This window comes from Vanellus vanellus, assembly GCF_965231255.1.
Source record: "Vanellus vanellus genome assembly, chromosome: 6".
NCBI lineage: Eukaryota > Metazoa > Chordata > Aves > Charadriiformes > Charadriidae > Vanellus > Vanellus vanellus.
In genome coordinates this window covers 46,158,840-46,177,393 of record NC_138911.1, presented here as the reverse complement: position 1 = coordinate 46,177,393, position 18,554 = coordinate 46,158,840, and the positions used below count along the sequence as shown (strand labels likewise).

The 18,554-nt window shown below is 42.0% G+C and overlaps 1 protein-coding gene across 1 annotated transcript in view; it reads right to left on the bottom strand.

Moving 5' to 3' along the window:
- Nucleotides 1-18,554, bottom strand: part of TTLL5 (tubulin tyrosine ligase like 5) — a gene marked incomplete at its 5' end in the record, with an annotated part of 134,973 nt that overhangs the window by 109,741 nt on the left and 6,678 nt on the right. The window contains 4 exons of the mRNA XM_082485216.1: nt 47-148; nt 15,716-15,800; nt 16,093-16,162; nt 18,176-18,258. Of these exons, the coding sequence (XP_082341342.1) occupies nt 47-148; nt 15,716-15,800; nt 16,093-16,162; nt 18,176-18,258 (340 nt within the window). The remainder of the gene's footprint in view (nt 1-46; nt 149-15,715; nt 15,801-16,092; nt 16,163-18,175; nt 18,259-18,554) is intronic.

Sequence of the window (18,554 nt, the reverse complement as noted above, 5' to 3'; positions counted from 1 at the left end):
ATTGACCCAGCCTGTAGAGACCAAGTTCTGCTTTCCAGCCAAGTACCTGACATAATCTCCGCTCTTCTTGTTGACACTGTAGTTGGTCAGATGCATGAACTGGTTTTTAATGTTCTTGGATGCCTGGTCATATCTTACCGTTGCAAACCTGTGAAGAGGAATAAAGATTTACAGTATTTCTTGAACAAGTGACATGCTTGCTAAATATGACCTACAACACAGACCACTCAATAACAACACCTAGGGAGAGAATATATGTAATGAGACTTTATCAAATGCAACCTCTTCTCACAAAAAATACAGTTTATTCTCAAGGGCCACATTCAGGTGCATTTAGTCTTTTTTCAGCACCTCAGAGCAGGGAGCTCCATTTGTTCTCCTGGGAGTTTTCGCAGCCTAACAGTACACACCATGCTAGGCACAATCCTTCTCAACTGCTAAGGTTTGTGGTCCTCAGGCCAAAAAGGCCACTTTAGATAGTCAGTGTCACAGTCCCTCCAATTTCACAATGATGCCCACCATGAATACGCAAGATCCGCTGGTCCTGGAAAATGCACACATTCAGAGCAATCATACTACATATGCATACCACAGCCAATATTTCCTGAAGTCTCATATGAGCACAGTTCAGTTTTGTGTACTCCAACGATGCCTTAGGAAAGGCTGAGTGTGGGAACAGATTTCTACCACTAACAACCACACAGCCTACAACTGCCAATCATCTTTCTCAAGAGGCATCCAGGAAACCAGGTACAAACTACAGGCCAGACCAATTTGTCCAACAAGGCAGCATCTGCTCCAGGGTGCTGTCATCCTCAGGGACTACGCAGCCCTTCCATATCTCAAAGATGTCACCTAGCTATATACAAAGAAAAGGACTGTAGGAAAGACTGCAATCAGGAGCAAGACACTGCTACAAGCTTTTTTAGTCTCCGTATGAGCCCTGTTACGGCCAACAATACCACAGTTAAATCAGCCTGTTTATTATGGTGTGGTCGGTTGACACTGGCTGGACACTAGGTGCTCACCAAAGCAACTCTATCATTCCACCTCCTCAGCTGGACAGGGGAGAGAAAATATAATGAAAGGCTCAGAGGTTGAGATAAGGACAGGGAAATCATCCACCAATTACTATCACAGGTAAAACAGACTGGACTCGGGAAAATTAATTCATTACCAGTCAAATCAGAGGAGGATGAGAAATAAAACCAAATCTTAAAAACACCTTCCCCCCACCCCTCTCTTCTTCCTGGGCCTAACTTCATCCCTCATTTTCTCTACCTCCTCCCCTTAAGCTGCACAGGGGGACAGGGAATGGGAGTTACGGTCAGTTCATCACACATTGTCTCTGCTGCTCCTTCCTCATCAGCAGGAGGACTCCTCACACTCTTCCCCTGCTCCATGGGGGACAGTCCTCCACAAGTTTCTTCAATGAGAGTCCTTCCCACAAACTGCTCCAGCATGGGTCCCTTCCATGGGGTGCAGTCCTTCAGGAAGAGACTCTGCTCCAGCATGGGTCTCCCACGGGGTCACAAGTCCTGCCAGCAAAGCTGCTCCAGCACGGGCTCCTCTCCACGGGTCTACAGGTCCTGCCAGGAGCCTGCTCCAGCACAGGCTTCCCATGGGATTACAGTCTCCTTCAGGCATCCACCTGCTCTGGCATGGGGTCCTCCAGAGGCTGCAGGTGGATATCAGCTCCATTGTTAACCTCTATGGGCTGCAGGGGGACAGCCTGACGCACCATGGTCTTCACCACAGGCTGCACGGGAAATCTCTGCTCCTGTGCCTGGCACACCTCCTCCCTCTCCTTCACTGACCTTGGTGTCTGCAGAGTTGTTTCTCTCACATATTCTCACTCTTCTGACTGCTGCTGGTGTTGCACAGGGTTTTTTTTTCCACTCCTTTCTTAAATATGTTATCACAGAAGCACTACCACCATCACTGACTCACTCAGCCTTGGCCAGCGGCGAGTCTGTCTTGGAGCCGGATGGCATTGGCTTGATCAGACATTGGGGAAGTTTCTAGCAGCTTCTCACAGAAGCCACCCCTGTATCCCTCCCACCATCAAAACCTTGCCATACAAACCCAATACATACAGAAATAATGGTAACCTCCTGATTAAGACGCATTATAAAACCAGCCTTTTTTGCTAAGCTATTTACAAAATCAGATCAGTTCACTGCATGGGTATAGAAATGCTTGTGACACAATACAACGGACATCACTGAATAAGCACAGGAATACAGCACAAAATTGTACTGAAGCAATTTAAACAGTAATCTTATCAATAGCACACCTCTTTAAAAAGAGGTTGAATGAATGCTGAAACAATATAAGCTTCTGGGGGAGGGGAAGGAGCTTCCTGCAACCAACTGCTAGTACAGTTGCCTGTGATACCCTCCCATTCCAGTTTGTACTGTGCAGCCAGCAGGGAACTGATCGCATACCTGTGGCAGTAAAGGAAAGGGTCAACATGAAAATGGGAACAGCATCCAGGAAGGATGCAGAACTGTTTCTATTGACAGCCATGCCAATTTAAAGTGTCTTGTGCAGAAGTTGCTTTCTAAAGGTGTAGTTGCATGATCAGCCTTTGTCAATGTAAGGCAGCTGAAAGCAAGCGTGTAACCTGTCCAGTTGCACACTCCAGCCACTCTACTTGATCTGCTCCACAAATTACATAGCCACAGGCAAGTCAGATAGCTTCACAGATCTAACTGAACAGTTACTTGAGCAAACATAGAAAGATACCAGTTAACTTTCAACCAGATGCAGATACACCCTCTTTCAGACAGAAAGGAGATTGTTAGGATGCAGAGTCAGGACAGAAAGAGGGTAGTGCCTCCATTTTAGGAACAGGCTACAAAACAACTTAAAAAAAATACAAATCAAACATTAAGCAGAAGGTAATACTATTCGAGGCAACATTTGCCAAGTCCTACATCCAGACAAGGACACGCCATCAAATTAAATATAATGTAATAGAATTATTCCAGTTGGAAGGGACATACAATGATCATCTAGTTCAACTGCAATCATTTTCTTAATCTGCATATAATCAATTCCTGTTTCAATATATATTTTAGGCCTCAGGCTTTGGAGAAAATTAAATAAAGCAAAAGATTGAGGGCAGAAACCAGGGCATCTGGTTGGCAGGACGAATGATCAGCATGAGTCACTGCTAACCACTACAGTTCATAGCAGTAACTATGTTTAGTTATAAAAAACAAAATAAAATTAAATCAACAAGACAAAAACCACCTTCTTCACTCTGACCATCCTCCTATACCACAATAGCTTAAGATGCCAATGTCTCGAAAGAGATAAAGGGAGTAAGAAAGGGTAAAGGGGAAGTCAGACATATGCCATCCTAAGAAGCCCTGGCAAGAAGGAAACAAAGTACCAAGGAGAGCAGGGTTAGTTGCCAAAAAAAAAAAAAGGGCGGGGGGGGGGGGGGGGGGGGAAGAGTAGATTTGGGTAAAGCCTCAAAGCAGGAAAAGGGAGGCAGTGCTCAAGAAAAATGGAAGAGTGAGAGAGGGAAGGGAATTTGGAGCATCCAGCTGTGCAATGAAGTTAGTGTCCAGAAAAAGAATGCATCCCCAATTTGCTTAATTAATAGCCATCTCTCTTCATCCTTCCCTATTACTTTCTGTAGTTCAGAAGAAGTTGAAATATACAAGGACATCCAACAAGTTACACAAGAAAAAATTCATCCTTTAGAAAGAACTGCCACCAAAAAAAGTCTCATTTCTCACTGAAAGTGAAGCCACTACTGCCCTCACTCGGTAGCCATTTTGAGAAATATCTCTCTCTCCACAAGAACTATATCAGCAAATCCATGGAAATGCTCATCAGATTAAATCTATCCTTAAATAAACAGGTGGGAGCAGGGAAAAAACAAACAACAACAAAACCACCTCCATGATATTATTAACTCTAAGTGGCAACATTAAAAAAAAAGTGAAAAAGATTTTGCACCATATTTTTCTAAACTTTAACTACATATGAAGTCAGAGCAGCTGGCAACAGAAAAGGGTTTGGAAGTTTGGATCCCCTCTCCACATATTTCCACAGCTTAAAGTATTTGAATTTCTTTTTAGTTTAACTGTAAGTTTCCTGGATTTAGCACTTCTGTTTTGAAAATAGTGACAACAGCCCTGTCATGTATTTTTTTTTTTCTTAATTATGATTTCATCATCTTCACCTTAACAATCATTTATTGGCAGCATACTGAAAGCATTTGTTGATTACGTGCTTTCAGCCAGAACCTGGAAGATATTGAGCGCAAGCAGCAAGCTATTTCATGAAGTCGTGGCTTCCTCAATACTTTGAAGCAGAGGGCAATTAGGTTCATCATGCTTATCAGCTTAATTTTTTAGTTATGCACATAATCAGAAATATGAGGATATGAACCCCTGGCAGACATGCTTCTAAACAACAATATTCTTTTACCTTGCAAATGCTTGCATTATCTTCCTTCTACAGAGACTGTCCTTAGTTATTAGGTGGTCTGAGATCCATGCCCATAGAATTTACATTTCCATGGGAACTGATTATTCAGAAGAGATTTCAACATGTTCTGGTGTTCTCAGTACATAAACTTTCTCTTCTACTAGGATGCTGTCATCTTACAGGATATCATGGGCCAGTTCAGCAACGCATCAAAAAAAAAAAAAAAAAAAAGAAAACCCCAAAACATTAAATGACTCAAATCTACTATCAAAAAACCCCAAGCTTTAAATAACAGAATCAAATGCCAGCTTACTACATTCTCTAAGAGCTGGTTTGATAGCCTTACTAGCCTCATGCTAAGTGCAAGTCTGCAAATGGAAAATCCAAGTTATTTCTAGAGCCTCTATCAATACCTTCTGGATGTTAGAATGGTGACAGTTCACAAGTACAATGCTGGCAACAGCCCACACACCTTAGACTGTGTTTCGCACTTGCTTGGGATAGAGCATTACTACCACTGAAATACCAGTTATGATTACCTCCAGTACTCTATAGCTTTACAGCTTTTCATACTATACTTCACTGTAACTTTCTTCAACTGTAGTAACAAGGCTACTCATCCACCACACTTGTTGCCTCCAGGAAAGACACAAGACTTGCATGCTACAGAAAGTGTTGGTTCAGAAATTTTCAGGTTATTTTTAGAGACACTAAGGTCATAGGAACAGGTCTTACAGTAAAAGTGGAAAGAAGGAAAACTTCAATGGTTTTAAAATCTCCTAGGTGTTAACCTGAGATTTCTAATCTCAGGTTATGAAATTAGAAAGATTTCTTGAGAAATCTTACAGTCTTTTAGAGGATGATTTCATTCCAGGGCCCTCTTTTCCAAAGCCGTTCTGGGGCCCTGCTCTTTTCCAATGCTATTCCAGACCCTGCCCCTTTTCCAATTTCAGACCCCTTCTCAGAATGGAATATTTGTCTCCTAAAAGCCAAGGGCCAAGATCCTAAAAGCCATTTAGAAACTACATGGTAAGGTGGCACAGAAAATAAAGGGTGAGCCTGATGTTTTCCCACTAACACAATTTACCACAAGCACATGCTGCAACATTCCGCACGAGCTATTTTCCTAAGCACTAAAGGCTTCATGCCCAGGTATCTCATATTGCTATAATCCAGCCAAAGAGTGATGAAGGCACAAATAACCAAGGCCAGGTCATCATCTGCCAGGACAGGGCTGTTTCCTAGCCAAAGCATTACTCGTGGATGCTGCTATGTGGGAGCCTGCAATCAGCCAGGAATCCAAAAGTACTCCTAAACTGAAGGCTGGACTGTCCAGCCAACAGAGACTATTTTGTCAAATGAAACTCTTGAAAACACTGTCTTCTGCTCACTAACACCACGTCTTTCTTGCTCTGCTTCAAGGAATTCTTATTTTCCCCAACTGTGATCTGATCCTGTCCAAGTTCAAATTCTGAACTACTCCACAGGCTTTGTAATGCAGAGACCCAACACACTTTACACTGCTGTGTAAAGTTTGTGTGGTCTGAACAGTTCAACAACTGGATCTGCATTGCTTTGAATTCTTACAAAGAATTTTCCTGTAGTACTTGTCAAGTGAAACTAAAATAAAAGTCTAGGAACAGGTGAAATTTTCTACTATTAGTCAGACAGGAAAGTTTCCTGGGCCACTTCAGTGCATTCTTCTGACCCCACCTCATCTAAACCAGTAGTTCTTCCTGTTAACAATGTGAAATATTATAGAGGTAGCCAAGAAAGTAATGGATGTCTGTTCTGCATCCACCATCAGAAGGATATCAACTCTGTTTTGGCCTGAATTCAGATTTGCTTTCTCCATAACACAGGTTCAAACCACAAGTTTTCAAAGTTGGATTTCTCCTGTGTTGACTGAACTCTTTCACCTGCCGATGGACTTGAGGGGCAGGGAGAAGCAGAGGATGCAGGAGGAATGGTCCCCCATTCACAGCATTAACCTGGGTCACCTCTGTGATACATACTACACAGAGATAATATAGCTCACAGCAGCAAGGACATAGAAAGCACCTTCTCCCATCTTGATGTTATCTACCGCTTATATTCACCATCTAAATTGAAAAACAAGTGATATCAAAGATATTCACTCTCATTAACTTGTTTCCCCAGCCTTACTGCACTCCCATTCTCTCAAAGATCCTCCCCTTTTAATGAATCTTGTCCTTTTAAAATCTGAGGAAAGGAATAAGTTAAGAAAATTAAGGACACCTACTAACATGATACACAAGATATTAGATTCCAAAAGCCTCTAAACAGAAACATTGTGCGAGAGTTTCTACCCCAAAACTACAGCTGGAAATAGGAAAGGTTAAACTGAGGTTGACTGTGCACTGTTTAGTTTCCACACAAACTGCTGCCAGCAATGCCTCCCAGGCAGAAGTAGCAGCAATCATATTGTGAACAGCCCTGGCAGCCTCCCTCCCTTTCACTGCAGCTTCTCTTTCCGCAGCAGGACAGAGGAGATGCTCTTCATTTCCAAATTCAAAACTTAGAATAGAGAAATGACGCTGATACCTATAATTGTTCTGACACATCTGCCCATGTCTCAGCTGGTCACAGCCAAGTCACCCAGGCGCACACCAGCTTGGATGACGGCAACAACCAGTTCCCTTTACCAGCAACTACACACTGCTACAGAGCTCATCTTCAACAACAGCATATTTGCCTTCTCTCTGGCTGCACTTTCTCTTGGATCAGAGAGGGAGGAAAGAGCAATCAAAAGCAAGCAGGAGGGTGGCAGTAGTGGCAGCAGATGGCCTGGGCAACAGGAACAGAACATCAAGGGAAAAATCCTTACTAATTCCTTCAGACTCCAGAAGTACTCTCAACTTCCAGACTAACAGTACATCACCTAGAGGCATCCCAGCTCTCTGCATCCCCATCATGCTTCAGACTTCCCCTGTTTAAAATCACCGTTGCCATTCAGATACTGAGATTACCACCCTCCCTCCCCATCTTGTAAGAGTTCACTTAAGCCTAATAAGCAAGTTTAAGCTCCACCTTCAATAGGCCACCTACTCCCCAAGTGACATGTAGCGCTTTTCCCTGTTGACCTACCAATCTATAAAACACATTAGAGTCCACATTTATCTTTAGAAATCCCCAAATCCACCACATCACGCCAAATGTTGATTGACCCCTAACCCACACCCCTGCACTGCCTTGACCCAAACAACCTACCCTTTTACTGTCATGCATTCAGACAGGACACTACCCAAGGGACTATCCCCTGCTCTTTGCCTTATCCCCAGCATTACTTCAGGAAATGAATTGACCACAAGGTAAAGTTTGTCATATGCAAGTCATTTTAGAAATACGTAAACTAATCATTAAGTATTTACATAAGATGTCACAGTTTTGCATGAAACTTGGCAGCCCTGGAATGCTTATTTGAGACGTAGCCAGGGCCTGGGAAAGGAGGAGAAAAGACCCTGGAGTGGGAAGGAAGAAAGAATAGTTAATCCCTTTTCTATCAAACAAGTGCTACAGAAAAAGCACACATTATGATAGTCTTTTCCACGACTGTACACAGAGTTCCTGCCTAAATGTCCTGGAAATAACGAGCGTAGTGTTTCTATAAGCACGTTCCTCACATTTTATGCTTGGAGTCACTTTCTCAGTCCCTCTTCCCTCCCCTCCCCATGCATTAGACTTTGGCTTCCCTGTTGGTCTATTAGCTGCCACTTTGTTTAGAGAACTAAGGCCACATAGAAAGTTGTTTGCACCATTCAATTCTCTTTATGGTTCCCATGAACTGCTGTAAAAATCAGGATGAAAAGAAACAACATGTCCTAAAGGAATTGTTCAATGGACTAGAAGTGGTAGAAGAGAACTACAGATATTTCCATTTTTAACACTATCAAAGTCTGGACTCCAAAATGCCACCTGGTACCCAGTTCTCTCACAGTACAGGACAGAAAACAAAAGTCTAGAGCCATCACAATCCCCCTATCTCCAACATGAATATTTGTCACAACATCCACCTGATATGTCAGTTAGAAACCAAGTATGAATAGGAGCCAAAGCTTGTAGGGGAATTACTAATCACAAAAAGGAGTTTTGGTGACATTTCTGTGACAGCAGAGTTTCTCTAACCAAAGCTGGATAAAATTTATTCAAACAGTTCTATGTTACAGAATAAGATCCAGGAGCGGTTTTTACCAGGTGTTTGCAGGGACAGGAAAAAGACTTGTTTTCCTTTTTTATCTTTCCATTAAAAAAATTGCAAGTTTTCAACTTATGCGCTGCTATTTACAGGATTTTGAACCTATGGAGCATAACGAATCATGAGGGTGACTGAGCACTAGCACAGGTTGCCCAGAGAAGCTGTAAATTCTCCTTCTTTAGAGATATTCAAAAGCCATCTGGACACGGTCCTGGGCAGCTGGCTCTCGGTGGCCCTGCTTGAGCAAGGCGGTTGGACCAGATGACCTCTAGAGGTCCCTTTCAACCTCTGCCACTCTGTGATTCAGTGAACCTCTTCTATTCCGTTTCTCACATTCTCTAGTTTGTCATTGTGCAGACTGTCACCAAGAGTTGCCCAGCCTCTGCAATTCTTTAGTACACTGATCCTGTCTGTTAAGCACAACAGCAGCATCACGTAGTTATACCCAGAGACCCACTATTCCTGCCTAGACCACCATGTGCTACCTCAAGACAGGCTCAAAGGACTGGGACATAATTTGAGGAACATGAAAGATGAGAAGTCTATAGTAAAGAGACCAAAAATACACAATTCTTTTTACTGGAGAAGGGTGATAGGCCACATCAATATTATAACTACATCACTGCAAGATATACAAATATTGCTCAAGCCATATTTCCATGTTTGGTTTTTTTTTTTTTAACCAAATCTTTGAACCAAAAAAGCAGTTTTGATGAAGCTCAACAAGAACAGGTTGTTGAAAATGAAACCCTCATCCAAGGACCCTAACTAAAGGCCACATCCTATACCATAGACAAGTATCTAGCTACCTACCATGGAAACCAGATTTAACAAAAGGCATCACTAGACTTAATTTTTTTTTATATATATTTTTTACTATATTATATGTATTGTAGACTTCCTTGCAACTCTGAAACAGTAGCAGCCTGAGGCCCAACCACCCCCTTTTCCAGAAGAAAATTCAAGGTAAAAGAAATAGTCTAAAATCCAGTAACAGGTGTCTGTACAGGCAGCAAATTTCTCTATCAAAAGACATACAGAGAGAAACAGACAGACAGATCTTTCGCCTCAGTGATTCAAATCCCGCTTGTCTTTTTAATTAAGGAAGCAGCAGAAAGTCTCCTGGCTTGATGCACTATCTACTGGTCCAAAGTCCAGTGGGGACATCTAGTGAAAAACACTGCTCCACAGCTTCTGTGCAAGGCAATGTCTACTGAAGTGGTTGTAGTCTGATCCCAGGTGTCCATGCAGAAGTGAGTTACGGTCCCTTAGAAGTGGAGAGCTGCCAGGCAGAGGTTACAGTGATGGGATGGGGCTGCTGCAGCCGGCTCTGGCCTAAGCGCAGCCTGTGAGGTAATGTGAATTCCTTGGCTGGAAGCAAGCACCTGAATTCTTTGGAAACCACAGGAATCCAACACAGAAAAGGTAAATATCCCAGCGGAGCCAGTGCTAATTAGGCAGCCAAGCTACCGAAGGAGGGGGCACTGGGAGGCTGAGGGGGATGAGCTCAGGCAGCAGGATGGCAGCCGGTGGCAGCTGCTGCGAAGCCCAGCTCTCTACCCCACCATTACAGGAACTCTCACGTCCCTCCAGAAAGTCTCCCCCAGCTGCTGCTCCTTGGGCCCTTTGTAAAAGCATTTGGTTTTCAGCTCAGTTTTCTCTTTTTTTTTTTTTTTTTTTTAAAATCTATCTTTCAAATTCAGTGTAAATCTGACTAAGAAGTTCCTGCTGGGCTAGGATCCTTCCAGCAGTTCAGGCTCAGAAATAAGGCTGCCTAAAACTGGTAGTTTAGGCAAAGAAGTAGGCTATAGAGAAGTCTCCCCAAAACAAGGAGCCATTTCACTATGAATTCCCCATACCATGTGTCAAGTCCCCGTTATGTCTGCAGGCACCAAGCAAGACAGGTCCACCAGGCTCCTCTCTGTCCTGCACAGAGGTATACAAAAGGAGGAAAGTCAGACAGGAGAGAGAGAGAGAGAGAGAGAGAGAGAGGCATCCCTAGTTGGCAAAATGGGGAAGGCTCACAAACAGCGCAAGCCATTCCTGGCTCCATGTCCTCTTCAGCTGTACTTCAGACATAAGTCAGGCTTGTTATTCTCTCCTTGCATGGATACCCCTCCAAAAACCAGCATAATCCACCAGTTCAACAGTTGGCTGTAAGAGCAGCCTTGGGACTTCCACATAATTGGGCTTGGTGAGTTACCTTTTATACAGAAGTATGAATAAGAGGCACATTTTTAATAAACTACAGCCTTAATTACAAACTTTGACATGCTTTTGAAGGTATGTCAATAAATATATTCCATCAAATATTTTGGAAGTTTTAGATAAAAAAAAAAAAACTATCTAGATTCTTAACATATGATCAGGTGACTGAGTTACACCCTCAGGCAAACCTGGACCAAGCTTGCCAAGACCATCTCCTTCTCCAAATCTGTACCTTCAATGCAAAGGTACCAGCTACAGTTCTCCAGGCTGTGAATCACAGATGGCCAATCCAGATAATTGTCCTTTCCAGCACCAAGTTTCTAAATATCTGCCAATTTAACAGATGTATGGCAGGACACTTTGTCTACTTTAAATAAAAAATTTGTACTAAAAATAATCCAACAGACAAGGATCTTAAGTCACCCAGTGCTGCTTTATGCTTTAAACAGAGCTTCAGTTTTGTTTCAAGCCTTGAGAGAGAAAAAAAAAAAAAACAAACAAAAAAACAACACCACAACCTATCCCAGTCCTTCCAAACAGATCACCGAATATCCCCAAATGAATCTATTAGCAGCATTCCTTCTAGAGGTGGACCAGGCCCAAAATACGCAAGATGATGTTTGATAGTTTGAGGGAGGCAAGACCAGCAAAGTAGTATTTTAAAAGAAAATGAAAACAGAGCACATTCACTGATACCGTTCTTAGTAACTCTCCACAAGTTTGATACCTGATTCTGAGGACCTAAGGCTCTGCCCCTACTACAGCTTATTCCACAGGGGGTTGGGTTAAAATAGCTACAAAAGGAACCTACTCAACATCAGCACTTCCTAAGTTCTACTCAATATTCTTTCAGCGGATAAACAAAAAAAAAAAAAAAAAGCTTTGAGGTCAATATCTTCCTGAAAAATTGTGTTGAAAAAGAGAGAGAACTTCAGCTAGGGCAAACTAAACAGTCAATTCAGTACTTTCAGCACAAATCAAGCAATAATAGCTAAAGGCTTTGTTACACACCTCTGAGTACATAGCCTTCACATGTCCTTCAAAGGAAACCTTTTCTTGACTCTTACACATGTAAAGCAAAACACAAGTTACATACACTGGACCCACAATCCCTTTGTTCTCCTCAGTACTGAAGCCTCGAACTCCACTCTAGATCATGTCATGACAAGTCTAGCTGTGCCAAGAGAAACCAGGCCTAAGGAAGTATCTAGTCAAATATCACAAATATGTATTATACCAAGTCTGTTCCTTTTAAAGGTCATTACATCTTATGGTTTCCTGATAGCGGCCATCCATTTTACTGTAACAGACAGGTTCCTCTTCTACTTGGAATATGCAAAGCATAGCATTGGAGGGCAACATTACCTTTCAGACAAGAAAAAGAAAGTTAAGAGAATAACCCAGAAGAGGTCACCCGGACTACACTTCAGACTGGACAACCTACCTTCAGAAAGCAGATTCAGAACATGGATGTCACCACAGTGCACCACAAGTACTACCAGAGGTCACAAAAACAGATTCCTTTGTTCTGCTGGTGGGTTTCCCCTTAAATTGGTTCAATACCACCTTTGATTCCAGGCCCTGATCTTACCTCCCAGCTCTCTGCTACAAATTGCTTCCTCTCTTAAGCATTTTTCTTATGTAAAGAATAAAAACCAGCTTCTACTCCTAAATATTAACGCATTCCCCCATCCCCACACAACTAAAGTTTTGTTCCAGCTTTAAACCAAAGCATTACACCATGTGAGGCAATAAAGGGTCTCTCCCAACACTTAAATCACACTGTTAATATGAAGGCAAAAAAAGCTAAATAGGAAGCCAGAATCCAGTAGCGCTGGGTTCTTTACCTCTCACCAACTGAATCTGCAAACAGAATATGGGAAAAATCCGAATTACTAAAGCTAAGGACCACTAGTGCCATCTGGAGGCCATATAGAACAGCCCACCTAAAGTTTTTTGTCAACCTCTACTCCTCGAGTGTTGTCCTCCAAAGAGCGCTTGCCAGCACTTGCTGCATAAAGTTACCGCTTCCGCAGCCACAGAAGAAGGGAAAAGTTTAAGAGTAATTAAATATATTGGCTGCAATAAGTTTTTACCTATCATGTGAAAGTATTCAACTACAAACCTTGCTACAAGCCTTTAGCCGTAGCGGACGCTACGGCGGAAGTTGCTCAGTGGGCAGCTGAAGTTCAGTAACAAAACTACAGTTACTTTCCAGGGTCAGGACTGTCCTTGGACCAGAGAACTCAGTATTCCCCCTACACCCATCCCACGGTTGTACTAGAACCACTGACCATAAACAGAGGAGCATTAAGATACCTAGTGCCACAGTTAGTCTCCATACAGCTCTGTGAGAGGTAGCTAGTGTAAGATGGGATGCAATTTGAAGGAAAGGATAACTTTCTATGTACAAAACACCACAGTATTACATGTTCCACTTGTCACATATGTGGACACCATGTGCTCTAATCACGTAGGTAGACATCATGTGCTCTAGACTTGATTATAGTTTAAACAAATGAAATCTAAACACATAAAAGACTGTTAAGGATTTTAGAACACTGAAAAGTGATTTGCAAATATTACTGCCACGTGGGATCTTACCAAGATAAAGAGTGCAGAATTGTTGAGACTGATGCTTCTGGATAGATACCCAGAAAGAAAACTTAAGTTATTTGCTCAGGGTTGACTACAGCACTGTCTCAAGCTCCAGAGCTGAATATTCTGAATGTCAAAATAACAAAGAAATTCATCCAGCCAGCATCCAGGTTACCAAGTAGGGACGCCAGCTCACAAACTCAAAGAAATCAGATCATTGTTTAAAGAGACCTTTTACCTACAACAGCCCACGTGATCTACAGTCTTGCTCCTGGACTATTATCTTCCAGGAAGGTATTTCCAAGCACATGAAGGATAAAAAGATTATTGGGAATAGCAAGCACAAGTTTTCCAAGAACAAATCATGTCTGATGCCTCCCAATTGCCTTCTAGGATGACAGGAATGTTTCTGGGGACAAAGAGAAAGCAGTAGATGGCATGGCTCAAGACCAAAGCACTCAAATAGCCCTGTAAAGCTAGAGGAGTAAGCTAACAGAACCTTCAGGAACTTAAGCAAAAGTAAATCTCCATTCTTGGAAGATATTCAAAGCTTTATGGTATAAGGCCATAGAGCAGCTGCCCAAACTTTGAAGGTCTTGTCTTGAAAAGAAGGTTGGACTAAAGACCTCCAGACTTCCCTTCCCACCTAAGACAGAATCATCAAATTACTTAACTGATTCAGTAGAACTGTCTGACCAGCGTATTTCAGTCAAAAGAATATACTTGTTTCCTTTCCTAGGCTTGTAATACCACTAGAATCGTAAAAAAAAAAAAAAAAAAAAAAAAAAAAGCCTACACATCCCCACATACACTTTCCCCCAAGCAAAACATGTTACTCTGCTGTCAGAGACAAAAATGCTATCTATCATGGAACTGGCACACTTGCCCTCAGAGTAGAACACTTTTCTCTTCCCCAGATAGATTCTTCCATAAGTAAACTCCTTTGTTACAACAAGATCAGCAGAACTACCTTTAAGACATTGATGATAGTGCAAATCCTATTTTGAAGGCCTGCTATGTGCTGCCCATCTAGCAATCTACTCACATATTCACAATCGATGATCTTTTTTCTGCTCTTCACTTTCTGATAACATGCAATATTAGCAACTAACAATTTAATTGTTGATTCCAAGAGAAAAGACTTGCATGCCAGGCATGTTTAAGGCTCCTTTTCTAAAGTGAATATAGTTGTCAAGTTTTCCACTGCCCAAGAGGAGCCACCCCTTCCTGCCCCACTTTAGGGAAACAATCTGTTCACATTATCTTTGCAGGCAGAAGCACATCACATGTGTCAATCAATTTAAAGGAGGATATTTCTTGTGGGATCATTATTAATATATTCTTTTGTATTCAGCATCTGCTTTGGATAAAGGCAAGTTGAATTCAGTATCTGCTTAAGTCAGAGCCACACAGGTTTGAATCCCAGACATAATTCTTTCTGGGTACATCCGATGTGCTTATAAGACAGATTCATCATTGCGTGAAACTGTTGCAGAAGATAGTCCTGTGCTGCTCTCTTCTCAAACACCACTACGGTTAAATTTCTGGTCTGTTGGAAATTCAGAGGGGTGATTATTCCAAATGTATTAGTTACTATAGATAAATAGCTAAACTTCTGGGATGAAGAGGAACAGGTATTTTTGGTAGATAAGTGTTCCTCCTGGGAATTTTAAGTATCTTTCGTGACTTATATGTGAAAGAAGATTGACATCGTCCAGGATAAGAACAGTGAACTAGTCTGAACCCACTTACTCAATACTATTGAAAATACAAATACCGACCTAAAATTCAGAAGAGCAGTTGAAAGTATTAAAACAAAGTCCAATGCAGCCAACAACAGGTCTCCAACTGCGTTTGGATTAAACAGAAATTAAGAAAGCTTAGATTCCCTTCACCTTGGAGGATGGAGAAGAGGCACAGAGGCACCAAGAGGCCAAAGGGGTTCCAAGAAGAACGCAACCTTGAGAATGAACACGCCAATGATGGCGTGTGTGGCCATTCAACCCATTAGAGTTGGTAACTTGCTTTATTTATTACATATGTAATAAAGTCCCTCACTAAAGATCCTATCATCTATATAAAGTGATTGGACACAGCATAATGAAGTATCATATATTTAAACTCTGCAGAATTCCCTAACTGGCACTTCCCTCATTTGTTATTGTGTCAGGAGAACAGAGGCAAACCAAGACACCTCTGCATCACCAAGTGCAGGTACACTGAGAGAGAAGAAACCTCCCCTACCTGGCCAATCCTTCCTCGTAGAGATAGATGACAAGTGGATCATAGGATGTAACCAGAACATAGAGGCGCACATCAAATTTGAAATCTGAAATACAGTTGTCAAGAATTAGTGACTGCAAATATCTCTCAGACATCATATCCAGTTGAGAAATTTCAACAGACCCCGAGAGCAATAAACCATTATCTGCTGCTGACATAGATGCCTGAAGCTTTCCCAGTTAAAAAGCTTCCAGATTAAAGAATTAACTAGTTACATTTTTTCAATACTAGAGGAAGATAGATCATTTAATTATTCAACCAAAATCCTGCAAAGGTTGCACAGATCCTCAGGTGTGGGGTTGGGGGAAGAGAAAAAAGTAATTCCTAAGCACACTCACCATCTATGAGCAGTGGGTTGCTGATGTAACGAGAAACCAGGATGTTCTCTTCCAGGACAATCTGGTTTGGCTACAGAAGAACAGAGAATCCAAGAGTGAAAAACCAGGAGGCTTAAGGAATCAGATGACTAGATCAAACCCAATTTTTTTTTTTTTTTTTTAAAACAGCCTTTTACCTCCTAAAGCCACTCTGTACCAAAAACCATGCCTGGGAAGGGAGGAAACAAAAACAAAATGAAAAAAATAAACACTGTCAGTCACAACATACTTAAGGTAATTAGATCCTAACCAGAAGCCTGGACATGATGACATTGCCAAAAAAACAGCCCATTGAATCGTCCCGTTAAGTGCTCCTTAGAGTAGAATACAGATTTAACAGCCACGTGTCAATGATGTAAAATAGGCAGGAAAAAAATCTAAGTTGTGATTGTCATTCTGTTTGCTCCGCAAGTCTTTAACCAAACACATGGAAGAGGGGTTTAGAAGACACTGGACAGAGTACATAACTACAGTTGGTGAGGAAGTCTCAAGTGAAGAAAGTGACTCCTCAACTTGGGATCTTTACAGCTAGATCCTGGGCTGGTATCCAACCTTTTTGCCTAAATGAGCAAATACTTTCTTCTGAGGTTCAGTTCACAGCAGGGGCTACTGTACCAGGAAGACACTACCCTTGTAGCTCAGAACAGAAAGCGCTATGACAAATATATATCACAAAGTCATGGGATCTGTTGAAAAAGCTTTTACTTTCCGCTGTATGCAAGCCTCTCTCTTCTAACCAGTTTTAACTACTCATACAGTTTCTGGCAAAACAATTTCTTGCCTTCAGTTTGCAAAAGAGACAAGAGAACCCCATCATCCTGCCTTTATTCAATTTTGCATGTATTCAGCCACATCACCAGCATCATGAGCAGAAAGCTGCAGCATACAGAGTGCACATATACAATGTGAGGGAACAAGCTCAACTTCCCTCAGCACATCACATAAAAGCGACAGCCTGTTTTATTATGGATCAGAGAAATTGTTGTTTTGTTGGGGTTCTTTTGTTGTTGTTTTTAAACACTTTTGTGATGAGATTCTAGAAGACACTCCCTTAATGGCATCACACTGAAGGAAACTGAAGTCTTTGGGCCAAGCTAGCTGAAGTGTTTCTGGAACAGATATACACAAAAGGGAGATCAGTCCCAGAAGGGTCTTTTCCCCAGTTCATGGCCAACTGCCACATAAGCCGGAGCTCGCTCCTCTCTTTCAAGCAAAGAAAAAGCTGAGTGCAGCTCTGGAAATACTTACCTCATACACTTGGCAAATTGTTCCCTTATTTTATGGGAAATGATCCAAGTAGAGAACAGATGAGGCAGCACGACCCCTTCAGTGCAGGGGAGGCTAAAGGGGTTTGAGCAAGTGAAAATAAAATGACTCACCAGTCAGTTTTACTGCTGAGAATATTTATTGGAATCCCCTTGCGTTTGGCTCCTGCTCAGATGTATGTTACCTATGACAACCTAACTCCCTGCAAAGCCCAAAAAGGGCAAAAGATACTATAACCAGCACATGAAATTCAAAGAACCATCCCCATTACACCTCAGTGAGGGCACACTGGCATTTAAATAACACAGCTCTAAGACTGATATACATCCTACTGTATCACACAAGGTTTCATTTTAACTGGTCGTCTCCCTTTTACCTCCGGAAAAAAGGGGACTGTTTAACAACTGTTCGGGTCACACAAGGAAACAACTAAGGAGAGTTCAGGGAATCTTCCCAAGGCCAGGGAAGTCACCTGCAGGAAGAGCATGAAGCAGCACGAAGCTTCCCAAATTGCCTCAGGGAGCATGAACTTGCTCCTAATAAGCTAAGACTCAAAAGTAGGTTGCAAGATAAGCACAGCATACAGCTTTTGGTTACACAGCATAGGCCTGGGCAGGCTTTGCCAGCTGCTCACGACTTTTGAGCTGCTCACCAATGTACAGTTGAAATTCAGAGCAGGGTCAGTGCCTGGTTAGATGTTTCCATGCCGCCTGCCTGGAAACAGGCATAGTTTTGCAGACTGTGTTACTAAGGAGCAGTCCTTTTGCTGAATACTTACATTGTTTATCAGGTAGACACCTCGACCCCTGGAAGAGGCAACGGGCTTCACTATCCATGGGCCTCTGTCCTTAGAATAGGTATCTGATTAAAAGAAAACAGAACAAGTCTGAAACATTTTCCATTTTGCTTATTTACAGATGAGCAAGAATCAAGAGTGTTGCCTACAGTAAAAGCTTTAGAGAACTCCATGAAGAGATCAAAGTCTACTTTTTTGACATCTTATTTTACCCCTTGGGACTCACTGCAATTATTACAGCCCCTCCCTGAAGCCCCTCCTGCTGCTCCAATAGATTCATTTCTCTTCCCTATGCCTCCTTTTGGCAGTTCTCTCTTCATTATTCCTAGATATTATTCAGGGAATTTGTGAATAAAAACAA